Source organism: Panthera pardus, unplaced genomic scaffold (genome assembly GCF_024362965.1).
Source record: "Panthera pardus isolate Hobbes unplaced genomic scaffold, ASM2436296v1 HiC_scaffold_22, whole genome shotgun sequence".
In the NCBI taxonomy this organism is placed as follows: domain Eukaryota; kingdom Metazoa; phylum Chordata; class Mammalia; order Carnivora; family Felidae; genus Panthera; species Panthera pardus.
The window spans coordinates 42,216,316-42,232,965 of NW_026526788.1; the positions used below are offsets into that span (position 1 = coordinate 42,216,316).

General features: G+C 49.4%; 1 protein-coding gene across 1 annotated transcript; it reads left to right on the forward strand.

The window, feature by feature from the left end:
- Nucleotides 1–631: 631 nt before the first annotated feature.
- On the forward strand, nucleotides 632–9,332 carry GPR15LG (G protein-coupled receptor 15 ligand). The gene is made up of 3 exons (XM_019444778.2): nucleotides 632–947; nucleotides 2,794–2,883; nucleotides 8,396–9,332. Exons 1-3 carry the CDS (start codon nucleotides 878–880, stop codon nucleotides 8,479–8,481), a joined length of 246 nt encoding a protein of 81 aa, XP_019300323.2. The 5' UTR covers nucleotides 632–877; the 3' UTR covers nucleotides 8,482–9,332.
- Nucleotides 9,333–16,650: the final 7,318 nt, after the last annotated feature.

The following is a 16,650-nucleotide window of genomic DNA, read 5'->3' on the forward strand; positions in this document are numbered from 1 at the left end:
GAGGTCAGGCCCAGCATCTTCCATGTCTCCCGGGCCAAGTGCATGGCCTAGCCCACAGAATACGTTCAGTGAATAGGTGACAAGCAGCCTTCTGCACCCACTGGCAGACTCTTCCCTATGGCCACCCTTGTAAGATGTTTGCTTCTCCACACATTTCCTCAGGCTGATCTTCTACCTGAAGTGCCCTTTCACTTCATCATAAACATCCATCAAGGTCCAGCTGCAGCCCCACCCCCTTAACAGCTATATCGATATCCACCACGTCGCACATGGCCTCTCACACATGCCCTCGCTCATGCTTGTGCCCATTTCATGGATGGGAAGCAGACTCAGAAGCATTCAGTAGCAAGTTCCAGGGTCACACTGCTGATAAATCCTGTGCAAAGCAAGAGCTCAAACCCACGTCATCTGATTCCAGGGTCTCTGCTCCCTACATTTCACCAATTGCTTAGAAGTCGTCCCTGAGGTTTGCAGAGTTTTATGGTCCTCCTGCCCCATCTTAGGAATGAGCAGGAAGATCTGTGTGTGATGGAATTATTACTGACACTAAAAGTTAACGTTCAACACTGGGAAGTGGCCCTTCCCTGGCAGGGGTTTGCCACTCTGACCACTGAAGCCAGCTCTGGGAGCTCCCGTGGCCGGGCATTTATAGCTCTGTGTGTTACAGTTCACTAAATACTCTCAACTTCTCGAAAAGCTGGTTTTTTCCTCTTGGGAGCGGCTGACTCTACCCTTTATGAGAATTGCAAGCCTGCTGGTGCCCTGCCCATTGGGAAACACCTCACTCTGTCACTCTATAAATGTCTGAGGTGGCCCCAAGGGAGGACTTGTGCGGCACCGCTGTCTCCCCAGGACGTGAAGTTCCCACCACCCCACCATGAGGTTTCTAGTCCTCTCCAGATTGCTCTGCATCTTGCTCCTCTGCTTCTCCATCTTCTCCGTGGAAGGTAGGGCTGTCCCCCAAAGTGCTGGTTCCCAAGCAGGGAATGCAGGGCCTGGGAAGGTTGGAATCAGAAAATGTTGGGGGGCAGGCCCCCAGCAGGCAGTCCTGGGCCTGGGAAGACAGGCTCTCACTCCTGAATCTGTAGCACCTCTGTATACAGTGGCGGCACCAAGGGGTGGCCTGGGAACTTTAGACCCCACGATCTCCATCCGTAGCTCCAGTTCCCCCAAACCCACACACCAGCTATGTGAAGGTGATGTTTACCATGCAAACATGCAACCTCCTGGCAAGATTCTTGCACCTAAATCCTACCTAGCTAGAAATTCTAGAGCCACTCTCTTGTACTCGTACCATGCCTGTAGTACGGTGAATTTTGTGGAGACTGTGTGAGTCTGAGCATCCCAGCAAACAGCTGCAACAGATGATATGAGTACAGTGTGGTGGTGGTTGGGGGGGTGGGGGAGGCATGTTTGTATGTGTTTAGAAGTGGGGGAGATGTTCCCTGTACCTCAGTGGATATGAATGTTTAGCACTCCTGCCTTTGTTTCATTCAGGTTAGCTATTTTGAGCTTTTTCTCTTGCCTAACTCTCTAGACACTGCCTACTTTTATTATTTTTTTAAGGCAATTATGGTTAAGAGACTCTTAAATACTGAGAACAAACTGAGGGTTGATGGGGGGTGGGGGAGAGGGGAAAGTGGGTGATGGGAATTGAGGAGGGCACCCCTTGGGATGAGCATGGGGTGTTGTATGGAAACCAATTTGACAATAAATTATATGTTAAAAAAAAATAAAAAAATAAAAAAGTACCATCCCTATCAAAAAAAAAAAAGCAATTATGGTTATTTTAACATTTATTGGAGTTGGGAGCATAGACAAATAAATAGATAGGGTTGAAAAACACCCATATCTTCATGACTCAGGAATATAGCCATGTTTAACATTTTATTTCTTTTCAATATTGCAGACAAGCATTTTTGGTAATTGATATATCTCTATATATTAAACATTATATCTTTTTAAAATCACTATATTATTATATAATCACCAAAAATATTTACTGTTAAAATTATTCTGGAAGCATTTACACCAAAATGTCAACAGTAGTCATCTCTGAGCAGTAGGATGATAGGAAGTATTTGTTTTCTGAACTTTCTGCAGTGAACATTGCTGCATATGTAATACTGAAAACAGTGATTAGAATTCCTCATAAACACAGTCCAAAGCAATGCAGTTTATCAGACCTCTATTTGGGGGCATGCTAGACGTTGCCACTGTTACCTTAATGACAATTCAGTGAATATGAATACCTTTCCCCATAAAGTTTCTAAAACATTTAGGAGTATTTCTGGCATATTCTCCAAATAGTATTATTTAAGTAATATTTTTAGGTATAACTTGCCATCAAGTGTGCTATGATGAATTTCATGCTTAGACATGTAGATGGTTCATAATTTTGCACTATTTTAAGTATGTGGTAAGAGCACATGCGTATGTAAAACATTCCTTGTATTTAAGATTATTTTCTTAGGCTAGATTGCCAAAGGGAGAATATCAGGTCAAAGGGCATAGATACTTTGAGTGAGGATGCTGTGTTTTGGACAGGGACATGAGGAAGAGAGTATCTGCCCACAATGACTTTGTTATTTCTGAAAAATAAATCACCTCCAGGCCCACCCTTTCCCCAGGCCCTCCCACAGCCTGGCTCTTCCTGAGTTTCCTTCAATAAATATCCCTGACCTTTGTACCTTGGGAGCGGAGGCTGACTCAAGTCATTTGTACACAGATCCAACCTCATGGTGTCCCCAACACACTAAGGAAGGGTCTCTGCCCCTCTGTGTCTACCCTCAGGGAGAAGGCATTCTAGGCATCTTGCCAAGCCCCGGAAAGGCAAGCTTTGCTGTTCCCGAGTTCCTAGTCCTGTCCCGACGGCCCAGAAAGGTAAGCACCCTGTCCAGATGGTAAGAGGCTCTGGGGAGGCCATGGGACAGGCCGTATATGTGGATCAGCCCTCACCTGTGCCTGGCACAGAGGGGCCACAGCAGATGCGATCTTGGCCTCATGGAGCTTCCGCTCTAGTGTGGAAAAATGCAAAATTAATCATTTTGAACTGAATACGTTCTGTCAAGAGAAGAACAACATGCAATTAGAAAACGGTACTGGGAACACCCCCGGCCTGGGTGGGAGGCATCAGAGGAGGCCGCATTTGAGACCTGAAGAAAGGCAGGGAGACAGAGGGGAGGGTTCAGGCAGGGGAAGCAGCAGGCATGGAGGCCTGAGATGGGCAGGAGGGAGCCACGGAAGACAGAGAGGCTGGTGAGTTGCAAGGTGTTCATGGAAGCTACTACCCAAGGTAGGGCTGGCCTCGTGAGCTGCCACATGAGGAAAGGTGACCAGTGGGTGGATGGGACTCCCAGGCTCAGAACATCCCAGAGATGAGGGCAGGCAGCATGCGTCCCAGGAACCAGGCTGGAGGTGCAGAGCCAGGGTGAGGCCTGGAGGAACAAGACTGCCCTCTCCCACGAGGCCCCCGGGGGCCCCGGCTGATGAGGGAGACAGCCCCGAAGGAGGCTGCAGGTACCCAGCTCCCAGCACTGGCCCAGGCTGAGGGCCAGCTGGTGCATGGGAGTGGCCTGGGTGTGAAGTTAGCACTAGGAGACTTCTGCTGGCCTTGGGTAGGAGGGCCCCACAGCCTGGTGCAGGCAGCCCCCCAGGGAAAGCTGCAGAGCCTAGAGCCAGCCAGGCCTGACACTAATCCAAGGGTCCTGCCCCCGATTCTCCGCAGCTAAGGTCTGAGAAGGCCCCAGTCCTGCTGGCACCTCTAGACCATGGCCCAGGGAGCCCATGACCAGAGCCAGGTCCTCCCACTCATCCCCCAATCCCACCTACTACCAAGAGTCCTGTGCACAAAGCGGGAGCTTGGGTATGAAGGACAGGGAGAGAGAGAGAGACAGCACTCCTTAGCCTCTGGACACCTCTCCAGAGAGGCTGACAGCCCCTCCCTCCAGACTGGCATCACATCCAGCTGCAGTAAAAATAACCCGTTCTCACACCCTGCACCCAAGTGTGAAGCACCCGCCCAGGAAAGGTGAGAGGAAGTGCACTGACAGGCTGACTGCAGCTCTGCTCTCCTCTGAGGCCCCAGCCTGGTGAAGGAGGAGGAGTGTTTCCATGAAAGAAATAAGGCAAAGCCAAGGGAAGGGAGAGGTAAGAGTCCCTCCCTACTGAATGAGTCCATCCCCAAACCCTTCCCCAGGATGGATGCACTCACAGGAAGTAAAACGATGTTAGGGATGTGCGTGCACATACACACACATGCACACACGCACACACAGATCCTAGGAAACACAGCCAGTTAACTCCTTGTGCCCAGTACAGGGCAGCTGTTTTGTTACTCACTCAACACTTTAGAATAATCGAGGTGCACGGATTCCATGTTGACTCTGGATTTCTTTCAGTGTACGTACATATTTTTAATTCCGTTGCAGAAATTTGCAAACAACTTAGAACAAAAAGAGAAAAACAAACATTTTTATCAGGTCCTTATTGTACAATCTCATTTAAATCTTTGGAACCACATCAGGGAAACATTGTCACCATTTTACAGTTTGGAAAACTGAGGCTCAGAAAGAATCTGAGGCAGAGCCAGGAGCCTGGATGTGTCTACCTCTTTCCACTACAACAAACTGCCTCCTCCATAGAGAGCAGGTCCTGCAGCATGCTTGTGAAGACAAGCGCATTCCCAAGACCTTAGACTTCCCCAAAGCAAAGCGCCATCTGGGTTGGAATCCCAGCTCCACCACCTGCTAGCTGTGTGCCCTTGAGCAGGTCACCCAGCTCTGCTAAGCCTCAATCTCCTCACCTGTGAAAGGGTACGATCCCAGACTCTACCTTGCCAGGCTATGGTAAGAAGACAGTGAAGTCATGACTATAGCCAGGCATTACCCCCATAAACATGCCTGCTGGGGAAGTCAGAGCCCTGCCAGGGCGCCTGAAGCAGGAGGCCAGAAATTTCAACACTGAAAACCAAGGTCCGTGCCTTCTTGCCCAGGCTTGGTGGTTCCACCCACCATTTTCTGGGCCTGATCCTGGGGCCGGGTCATCAACAACAGAGCTGCTGAGCGTGCCAAACTCTGGGAATGTGGCCTCTGTACTCTGGGCCCCCGGTGTATAAGAGTGTCTGCCTACCTGTCCAAAGAGAAAATAACCAACGGTGTCTGGAGGATGTCCCTGGGCTGACAATACCAGTTAGACATACACATGCCAGTGTGGGACTCTTCAATGTAAAGTGTCTTTCCTGAGCCTTGGTTCACACATAAGTGCAGTGCCAGGCCTGTGGGGATGACAGGACGTGGCAGGTACAGGATCTTGGGTCGGTTCGACAAAACCATCACCAAAAGTCAGTGGGCTGAATTTACCACGTTTACTGATTTGCTAAACAAAGCTTTCTCCAAAGTATTTGAAAAGTTTGTGTCAATCTGTGTAGCAGCGTGTCATAGCAACATTTTTTTCGTGGAGTGTTCAGTTCGTTAACTCTTAGTGCTGGACAGGCATCACGCTTAGGCGGGGGGCAGAATGACAGACCCCACCTAGGACCTCTGTCAGGCCATCCTCCTTCCAGGTGTCCTGAGGTTGTCGGTGAGGAAGCTCCTGGGCAAGACTGGGGAGGTCTTGTTTGAAGACCCCTGGAGCCTGAGAGTGTGCCCGCCCCTCCCACAGACTACCTGGGACCTGAGAGCTCTGTCCCACCCTCCCTGTTTTGAAGACAAGCAAAATTACTTGACCCACAGTGGGAGGTGGGGGAGAAGGGGCCCAGAGAGATTCCTCCCCCACCATGGGGTTATCCTTGTCTTCAGAAAGGGGCCCAGACTACAGAGACAAAGACTACCCATTGAGGACCACCAGCATGATTACTTGAGGGTTTTGGCAACTTTGCATGACAGCTGGGTTGAGACAAGAGCCAGTACAATGGACCCTGGAAGGGAAGAGGTGAAGAGGGTGCCCCACCCATCCTATCCAGTGGACCAATCAGAGGGTCTCATATCTGTAGCCTTTCTCCTCCAGGGTTATATCCATTAGCCGTAGCTGCGTAACTAAACACTCCCAACTTCAGTGGCCCAAACTACATGTATTCTCATTTTCCATGAATCTGCAGGTCAGCTGAACAGGCTCATTTATTCTTCCAAGGGTTGGATACACCATCCTGCTGACCTTGGCTGGGCTCTCTCACATGTTTGGGGGCCAGTGGTCTGTAAGTCTTGGAGGGTCTCAGTTAGGCAACCGGACCTTCTTCCACACGGTCTCTCATCCTCCAACAGGCCAGCCCAAACTTCTTCACAGAAGCTGCAGGGTTCCACCTATGTGAGTGAAAGCACCTAAGTACCTCAGAACTGGCCCACCTTTACCTCCGCTGCATTCAGCTGGCCAAAGGAACTCACCAGGGCAGCTCAGATTGAAGGAAAGGAGAAGCAGACCCCATATTTTGGTGGGAGGAGCTACAAAGTCACATTGCAAAAACAGGGTGGAGAATTGTGACTATGTGTGCAATAAGTCAACCACAGTATTTATTGTAGGAGCCAGAGAAGAGAGTCCTGGGGATCTGAGGAGGGTGGACAGAAGTTGCAAGCAGTGTTCAGGAAACCATGGTCCCCCATCAGAAATTCTAGTGGAAAATTCTCATGACATTATATTACTAGAAAAAAGTACTTTACACTGTACCATGATAGTACCATGACTATCACTGTTGGAAGATGAAAGCACTTTCAAATAGGAAGACAAAATACAAGGACAACTATACCAATGTTAGCACTTATTTATGATTGAGACATGAGGCTATGGATAAATTATAATTAAATTTATTTTTATAGCTGGTGGTTATATAGCAATTATTGTCTAACACTTACATCTGGTAACTCATTTAATCCTCACAATCTTAAGAGTTAGATAACATTACTACCCCCATTTTTACAGATGAGGAGCCAAAGCACAGAGAGGTTAAGTAACTTGTTGAAGGGCACACAGCTAGTAAGTAAGTAGTAGAGCTGGGGCTTTGAATCCGAACACTCTGGCTCCAGATTCTATGTTCTTTTTTTATTTTATTTTATTTTATTTTATTTTATTTTATTTTATTTTATTTTTTTAATGCTTATTTATTTCTGAGAGAGAAAGACAGAGTACGAGTGGGAGAGGGGCAGAGAGAGAGAGAGAAAGAGGGATACACAGAATCGGAAGCAGGATCCAGGGGATCCAGTGCTGACAGCACAGAGCGGGACTCGAACCCACGAACCGTGAGATCATGACCTGAGCCAGTTGGACACTTATCCAACTGAGCCAGCCAGGCGACCCCAGATTCTATGTTCTTAACTATCATACCACCTTGCATATAGTAATAATCTGGAAACAGAAGGGGGAAAAAAAAAAAAGAATAGTCTCATCACAACAATTTAGTAATCTTCACATTCGTGTTTCTTTTATTTTTTTTTCAGGCAACCATGTTTATCCAGTTTTATTTTTATTGTACCTCATTTTCTTACTTTTAAAATTAATGTTACATTGTGAGTATTTTCTTTCCTCTTGCTACAGTCTTCATAATCACAGAATTTTCTCACATTAAACATTTCCATCATGATGAGATACCATAAGATACCATACCTAACTTACCATTTCTCTACCAGAGAATATTCAGATTGTTTCCAGAAATTGTTTTTCTGGTATTAAAAACAAAACTATGGGGGCGCCTGGGTGGCGCAGTCGGTTAAGCGTCCGACTTCAGCCAGGTCACGATCTCGCGCTCCGTGGGTTCGAGCCCCGCGTCAGGCTCTGGGCTGATGGCTCGGAGCCTGGAGCCTGTTTCCGATTCTGTGTCTCCCTCTCTCTCTGCCCCTCCCCCGTTCATGCTCTGTCTCTCTCTGTCCCAAAAATAAATAAAAAACGTTGAAAAAAAAAACAAAACTATGAAGAACAGTTTAATGCATGCCGGTTCTTTTTTCTTGTGGATTATTCCTCCCATAAGTGGGACTGGTTTGTCAAGATGCAAACATAGCTTTGAGACACACATTGCCTGCAACTAGCAGTCCAGAAGGAAATAGCCCGAGGAGTCTGAGGGCCTGCAAGTGACGTGGGCAGACCCTCCTACTGTGGCCATCAGAAACCAGACCCTTCAACTTTAGTGGACTCTTGTTGACAAAGCCAGTTTGGCTCATAAGCCTCCTTCTCTCCATCTGATGCCAGTAAATCAGATTTCTCCCTGACAGGACTGAAATAACCTGAGCTGGTCATGTTTGCCATGAAAGGCCTTCCTTCTGGGTCTCCAGGAAGGAGATAAGATCTGATTCTTGCCTTGATTTTTGAAAACACTTTGCGTCTGGAAATGAATTAATTGTGTTCTCCCCTTTCTCCTCCCCCACTCTGCTTGGCTCTTGTCTTGTCTTACCTGCCCATTGCTCCTTCCCAGGGCGCCACGTGAGGATCTGCAGACAGTGCAAAGTCAAGCCAGGGTCCCGTACTTGGGTAGTACCTGGGGCTCTCCCGCAAGTGTAATGCTGCCCAAACAAGTCTGCACGCAAGTTGAGACCCTCATGCCCAGTGCCTGAGGCACCCAGAAGTCTCAGGTTCTCTCAGGATGCTCCTCTTGAAGCTGGGGCTGAGGGCAGAGATGCCAAGAGCCTTGGCCCAGGGAAGCTTCTGCCCATGAACCATAAGCCTCTTCTCTTAAAGACACAACATTTCTTCCCTGCTATGTTGGAATGTGCTCACGCTGCCTTTTTAGAAAAGCCTGAACCAGAATTTTCTGAAAACCACAACCTTGATACAAAGGTCAAAACGCTGGAATGCCTGTCTTGCTGTGTGGCCTTGGACAAGTAACTTAGCCTCTCTGGGTGCATGTTGGCTTCAGAGATGTAAAGTTCAGAGACCGAAAAACCCTCTAAGGAAGACCATCAGTCACTGGCACCAATGGGTTTCACTATGCTTTTCAACCTTCCTGGCAGTGAGCTGGGATGTTGTGGGGCTTCACCTTGGTCAGCAAGGGCCCTGAGAAAGTTCCGGAATTCTAGATGCTAGTCCCACTCATGCCCCCCACTTTCCGAGTTATTCAGGCTCAGCCCACCTGGCCTCAGTCCCCTCCTGGCCTCTACAGTGTTGACAGTCAAGATTCCACTGTGACTTTTGACAGCTACAAACTCAGACAATTCTGATCCTGCTAGGGAGCAGTGACCAAGACTGCATCCTAAGGTACACACAGCCCCTAACCGTCCCACATCCGATGGCCTCTGAAGGAACCCATTCCTAACTTCCTGATGTGAATCTGCTGGAAAGAACATTGAAACAAAACAAACAAAAAACCCCAAATAATAAATAAATAAATAAATAAATAAATAAATAAATAAATAAATACACAAAATGCACATGCAACATCCATGTTTAAGAAAGTCAGTGACTGGGAGGCACTGGGTGGCTCAGTTGGTTAAGCGTCCGACTTGGGCTCAGGTCATGATCTCAGTGTTTGTGAGTTGGAGCCCCGCATTGAGCTCTCTGCTATCAGCACTGGGGCCTGCTTCGGATCTTCCGTCTCCCTCTCTTCTGCCCCTCTCCCTCTCTCTCTTTCTCTCTCTCAAAAATAAATAAACATTTAAAGCAACAACAACGACAAAAAGAAAAGTCAGTGATTGGTGTCCCCGGGTGGCTCAGTTGGTTAAGCATCCACTCTTGGTTTCAGCTCATATCATGATCTCATGGTTCACGAGATTGAGCCCAGAATCAGGCTCTGCTCTGTCAGTGTGCAGCCTGCTTGGGATTCTCTCTCTCTCTGCCCCTCCCCTGCTCACATGCACTCTCTTTCTCAAAATAAATAAATAAACATTAAAAAAAAAAAAAAAAAAAAAAGAAGTCAGTGATTGGGCCTGAGCCACAGCTTTCTGCTAGAGGAAACCCGTGCCCCAAAGCCTCTCCTGAAGGCCACTCCTTCATCATGAGAAAATCTAACTAGAAGAAGGGGGGTGAGGACTACTGACAATAACAACGCTCTTGGTCTGAAACACCAGGACTCAAACCCCAGGCCTACCCAGAATTGTCTGTGTGACCTGGGCAAGTTGGTTCCCTTTTCTGTAAAATGGAGACCCCAGCACCCATCCAGAGGACTGAAAGGGCACGGTGGGTGATGGAAAGTACCCACAGAGGGCATGGCACACAGAGGAAAATGGTTCAGGGAAGTCCCTGCCTTCCCTGTCCTCGCTGGGGGCTATGCTTCTACCCACAATGAACCGGGGTTGTGACTCAGAAGGAACAGATGGCCAGGTCTAAGAGGCTCATCTCTCCGGTAAAGCTCCCTTCTAATCTGATTCTCCCAGGAAGGTGAGAAGCCCTCCCAATGCCACCGCACAGTCTGTGTCTGAAAGCGCCAGGCCCACAGCTTCTAGGATCGATGGGTAGGAGTTCTCTGGCACAGGGCTCTGGGGACAGTGGTCCCAGGGCAAGCCAGAGTCCTTACCTTGTCCTAGGCCAGACCTTTCAATTCCATACAGAGGCTGCATTCATGGGCTGGTCCCTTCACTCACTCACCCGTTCCCAGGGTAGGCAGTCGTCCCATCACGCCAGCTTCTGAGGCTCAGACATGAACAAATGCAGTCCTTGAGGGCTGAGAAGCAGCAGGGTGTGAGCCCCAGGGCATAAACAGAGGTCCGGGCACAGGAGGGAAAAGATGAGCTGATGCCTGGGCTGAATTATGGGAGCATTCCAGCTGGAGAAGGGATATGTGTGTGAGCGTGCAAGCATATGTGTGCGTGCGTGCATGCATGTGTGTGTGTGTCTGGATGAAGAAGAGGAGCAGCGAAGGCCAGGCAGAAGACTTGAGGGTTTCCCCTGCAGGGAATGCAGGGAGGAAGGGCTATTAGGGGGAGGTGGAATGAGCCGGAACTAAGGCAGGGCCGAGGGCAAGGCACAGAAGAGGAATTTGAGGGGTTTCTGAGCAGCAGTGGTGTGGCCTTATAGACTCGGTAGCTGGGGCTATGGAGACAAGTCCACGGTGGACATTCCTGTGCTGTGTCAGACCCTCACTGGGAACGCCCTTGGCAAGGTGAACCACTCAGCTACTAGCACTGTGACAGCTGACCATTCAACATCCTTGTTCCCAATCCTACCCCTCTCCATCACCACCAAACTCCTGCCCCCTAACACACACACACACACACACACACACACACACACACACACACACACACACACACACAAGGTAAAGAAAACACTGACATATAACTAAACACATGTACTTGAAAGTCAACAGGAAAAACAATTCAGAGGCCATGTGTCTGGCCACTGAACCAAGTCTAGCCTTCTGCTCAGGAAAGCACAAATGCCAGGAGCCTCAGCTTCTTTTTCAGGTAGGAAAGACCAGTCACTTAATGTACACAATTAAAAGGACACAGTAGAATGTTGGGAGAAAGAGGAGGCTGTCTCTGTGGGGCAGGAATGCAGTGCCCATGGCTCTGAGCCACTGGCGTGCAGGAGACCAGCCTTGGGTAGGTAGGGCAGTGACCCCATGGGACCTTCCAGGGATGCCAGCCCCTCAGAGCAGCCCAGACCAAAGGTGGGAGGCACAAAAGGGAGCTGAGGACTCTGTTCCCACCCTCCCTGACTCTGGAAAGTAAGGGGAAGTAAGGGAAAGCCTGAGACTGGTTCCCAGAGATTCCTGTGCAGAGCTAGAGGCTGGCCAAAGGCCAAACTCTTTCCTTCCCACTCACCTGTGGGATGTCACCTCCAGAAGTTGCAACATGAGATTTTAAATTTGGTGGAAGAACTTCACTCTCAAAGGGTAGACTGAGCCTTCAGGGAAAGTCTGACAAATAAGGTGATTCAAGGCTACCGGGGATCCCATGAGGATTCCAAACATCCACAAGGGACTTCAATTTATAAAACTTTAATTCTTATTTTGCCCTTACTTGACTCCTTAAGAACCTAGACTGATTGACAGTTTACACTAGTGTCATTAGAGAAAGTGTGCGGTCCCCATGGCAACTAAAGGGGCTCACACTCTGACTAGGTGGGACATGTGGTATCTTTGACAGTGCACAAGCTTCACAGATTTGGGTTCAAATGAGGGTTCTGTCATATGCCTGTTGTGTGACATTAGGGAGGTCAGGTGACCTCTCAGAGCCCCAGATTCCCCACCTGTAAAATGAGGCTGTCACAGAGGGCTATTAGGGAGACTAAATGAGACAATTAGAAGCGCCTGGCTCTGAAATAGAAGCCAAATGGTGGTCACAGGTCTGTTTCCAGCACATTAGACAGATCCAGGTGTCTCCCCGCTCCCCAACCCCACTCAAGATTAGGTCCCCCTGGACCCATTTCATCTCCAGCTATCATCGAACCTCCAGTTGGGCACCACAAGCACTTTACAGCCTCGTGGACTCACCCATTCTGCTGATTCATCTCTGAGCTTATTTTTGGGTAAACTGTCCAGAGTAGACCACTTTCTGGAGCCTTACAGGGCCATGCCCTAACTGGTTAGTTCACACAGGATCCCACACATGACTCCCCTGACTGGCTCCGCAGCCATTTTCCCTGCCTTGGACGCGTCATAAAACTTCTAGGGTGTGAATGTGTCCAGGGCTCTGACCTGGTCTCCCAAGCAGTGGCTGCACCTTGTCTGTTTACTAGCAGCCTTGTAACAGGCAGACAGGTCCAGAGGCAACCGGCAGACTTGTTATCAACAGCCCCATCTCTGGAAATAGTCTTTGACTCGTCTGCTGTTTAATCTGTCAAACTGCACTGCCCCTCAGGATTTGCAAAGTGTGAACCAAAAGGTGGGAAGTGTCAAATTACAAGATATCAAAACAGAAAAAAAAGTTCTCTTTCACATCAAAATGCAGCCATTTTGTTTGTTCAAATCAGCCTGCCACCTGGCTCAGCGGGCATTTCAGCTTATTCCCCCGGGCTACTCCAGTCTATCAACTTAAGGATGGATGGAGTGGGGAAGCACATGTCAAGGCATGAAGAGGATTAGTTGTTGACCATGACCAGGAACCAAGACTTATGTCATCGTCAGGTACCTCTTCATTCATTCATCCATTCAGCTGGTCAACAACTACCCATTGAGGACCTTCTATGTGACTGGTCCTGTGTAAATACTGAAGAAACCTATGCATGAAATGGTCTCTTCCTTAAGTGGTTCACAGCACTCTGGGGGAGACACCAAAGCAGACAGATTATAGTACTAAAGTCTTTTAAGGATCCTGTCAAGGTCTCAAGTAGGGACCAATTCTGCCTGGGGCAGAAGATGCCAGAAAAAAAAAAGGAAAACATTCCGGAGGAGAAGATATTATTGCTGTGTCATCTACCTAGACTCAACCATGAGGCAGGCTGGATAGCAAAGGAGAGCACTGCAGGGTGAAAAACAGGCAACATCAGGGTTAGAGCTTCTGCCCACTTGTGTGGGTGCCGCAGTGACCAAGAGCCAGCATTGCAACCCAGGAGGTTGATTCAGTGGGTACTAGTACCAACTAGATGGGTACTGGGGAACAGGTGACAGCCCCAGACTCCTGCATAGTACCTCAGTTAGGGGGACAGGCAGGGCCTTAGACAGACAGGGGAGGAATCCCAGCTCCATGTCAGAGGAGACAGAGACAGCCATCTTACACATGGCCTGGACACAGCAAGGGGACAAGTGAAGGGGACACATTTCAGAGTAGGTGGTGTCCCGGGCTCCCCAAGCCTGCTAACCCCAGAGCCCGCTGCTGTGGGAACGGACTCCCGACTTCCAGCCAGGTGGGTCCACCCTGGCCCACAACCACAGAGGACAGTCATCAGGACCTCCCCTGGGCTGGGATAAATAGGGCCTCACAGTCATGTCCAGAGAGAGTACATCCAGGCCTACTAGGATCCCTGGGCCCTATGCCTTCATGCTCAGTACCAAATTCTGCCCTGGACAAGGGCTTCCCTATCATGAACAGTCATTGTTCTGGAATTCAGCAATAGGACCGAACAGCTCAGGATGCCCAATAGGTGGGCAGAGGTCAGTCTGCAAGATGGTCTTATCACAGACAGCTAGGGTGGAAGCAGGGTGCTAGGACCAGTCCTTTCCCCCCTCCTAGGTCAGGGTCCTTAGGAAGGTGAGCCCGAATAGCAGACAACTGCTCTTTACCGCACCCTCAGCCCTGGGAGGAGCCTGGAGAGCTGCTTGCCCAACCTCTCTCGATGTAGGTGTGCATGTGCTGGGCATGTGTGTTTATACAAGGAGATGGGAATGGATTCACACATACAGGGTACACATGCATGTGTATGCAAATGGGAACAGAACTTGATTGGGGGGGGCATCTGTGTAAACATGTGTGCATGGAAACAAGGCACCGTGGGTTAGCCCATTCAGGTATATCAGATGGGGGCAAAGAGGTTACAAAAGCCTGGGTTGGTGTGCTGGCAGAGAGCTAGAACATACTTGCATGCCCAGGAAGGCAGCTAACACCTGAATCCGCATTTACTGACAGCTGGACCAGCTGCTGTACATCTACCTGAGGAAATGCTGTCAGGACTTAACCTTGAGATGAAACGGATTTGGTATTTCACAGCAGGTGCCATGGTGAGGAGGCTCTAGAAGAGAGGGAGCTCGTCACCCTGCAGGGGTGATAGACATGTGGAAGACAAGGTGACGTGTGTCCGGGGCTGCCCAGGGTCTGCAGGTGAGGGTCAACCCCTCTGTCTCACAGCAGGCGAGCCCTTCCCAGCTATGATAAACTGAGCCTTTCACATAGCCTCCCATTCCTCCATACTAAAGGTCAAGATCAGGGTCCATGGTGAGAACCTCCATGAGGAACTGTTCTTTTCCCAAGTTCTCAAATGCTTTGAGGACAAGGGCAGATCTAATGTGACCAGCTTGTCCCAGTTCATCCCAGACCTTCTTAGTTTTACCACTGAATGTCCCACATCCCTGGAAACCCCCTCAGTCCCAGGCAAACCAGGACAGCTAGTCATTCTAGCAGATCTGAGCCTGTATAACTGAAGAGGGGGGGTGGCCTCTTTAAGGAAAAAAATATATATGTAAACTACAAACACAAAATTAAGGCTACGGAAGGGACATGTGAGCAAGGGGCCCGGAGCTGAAGCATCAGTAGCTTCAAGGTCATCTTCCTCTGTTACAGAATGTTTCAGCTTTTTTTGGAGCCAGACGAAACTGGATGTGACTCTAGGCCCTGTCCTTCCCTGGCTGTGTGAGGTTGGGCAAGTGACTTGCCCTCTCTGTGCTTTACTTCTTCATTTCTAAAGCAGGGACAATCACACCAGAAGTTGTGTTGGTTACACAAGATAATATGGGTGACCACACACACACACGCACACACACTACAGCATAGGAGGGGATTCCTTCACTATCCCTCTCCGGTGCAAGTCTGTTGACTGAGTGAACTGAGGAGAAAGAAGTCAAGGCACCAGAACCACGTGATGAGGAGATAGGCAGACAGGACACGGAAAGCTGGTTTTTCTCAGCACACTGGCAAGATGTTTGCCCCAGGAAACCCTGGCTCTGCCTCCAGCACACTAGGTGATCTAAAAAAAGCCCCAGTCCCCTCATCTGTATGTAGGATTTGTAGAATGGCCCACCTTGGCCTTGTCCCAGCATTTTGAGACAGAAAGATGCAGAAATACCTGTGAAATTTAAAGTGCATTTTCCAGCGAAGGGCCAAGCCTGAGGGAATTCAACAAGAGGAGTTCTGGTTAACTGGGCCTGAAAATAGCCCAATACTCTGGGACTACTGATTTATCTTCTTGTCCTGAATCCCTAACTCTTGCTACCTGTGGATCAAGGAGGTCTGGCCTTGGGGGTGGGGGATGTTCTGCTCCTATGAAGGTCCCTGGGGAGAAATATTGAGACCCCAGCCATGGAGGCCTCTCCAGGAAGCACACAAAGGGGTCTCCTATTTCTGTAGATATACCCCTCCAAGGCCATCCTGGGGAGTGACGAAGCTTGGGCCTAACGTGACCTCCCTGTACCCCCCATGAATAGAAGGGGGACAGGCACCTTCTCTAACTGAAGTCCAATGTCAGAGCAAGAGAATGAGGGTCCAGCCTAGGGAAATCTCCCAACAAGAAGGCTCCTGAGTTTCCCTGCTTTTCCTACTTATCAGCATCCAGGGCCCTCATAGCAGTGCCCTGCTTTGCCTAAATGTCCTTCAGGGATACGGGGCTTGCTACTCCTGGGGCCGTCCATACCTGTGCTGGCCAGCTGTGTTAGCAAGTCTGTCCAGGATGGGGCTTGATTCTGTCTTCAAGCTGTTCACCCTTCCTTACAAGGCTTGAATGGGTCTGCTGTTTCTTCATGGTCACCCATGGGGACAGGGAGTGAGGCCAGCCTGCTATCTGGTAACTTCTGCCTCCCACCTTAGTGGAGACTTGTATGCCCTCCGTGCTGCTTACCACATATACGGACCCCCACTAGTGTTCACACTAGTGACCCCACCCGCTGGGACAGCTGGCCTGGCCTGGCCTGGGGGAGAGGGCAGGAAAGATTTGAGATCCCAGAAAGGTGGGGCTGATAACCCCTCCGCATCTGCCTCCCCTCCCTACCACAACCGTCCTCTTTGTTTTTCATCTCACCCCACCCCAAGTCTTCAGGGGCACCATCCTAGGAATCCGTTTGCCCCTGGAGGGCAAACCTGCCCCCTAGCCGATACACCACCTTTTCTTCCCTGCTCCTTCCTCCTCTTGGGAGGGAACCCTCTGGTC

What these genes read in the sequence shown, in the direction of transcription:
- GPR15LG (XM_019444778.2), top strand. Translation starts at nt 878, where the DNA reads ATGAGGTTTCTAGTCCTCTCCAGATTGCTCTGCATCTTGCTCCTCTGC. An exon ending in CTCCATCTTCTCCGTGGAAG is followed by an intron (nt 948 to 2,793) that starts GTAGGGCTGTCC and finishes GTCTACCCTCAG; the next exon opens with GGAGAAGGCATTCTAGGCAT. An exon ending in TGTCCCGACGGCCCAGAAAG is followed by an intron (nt 2,884 to 8,395) that starts GTAAGCACCCTG and finishes GCTCCTTCCCAG; the next exon opens with GGCGCCACGTGAGGATCTGC.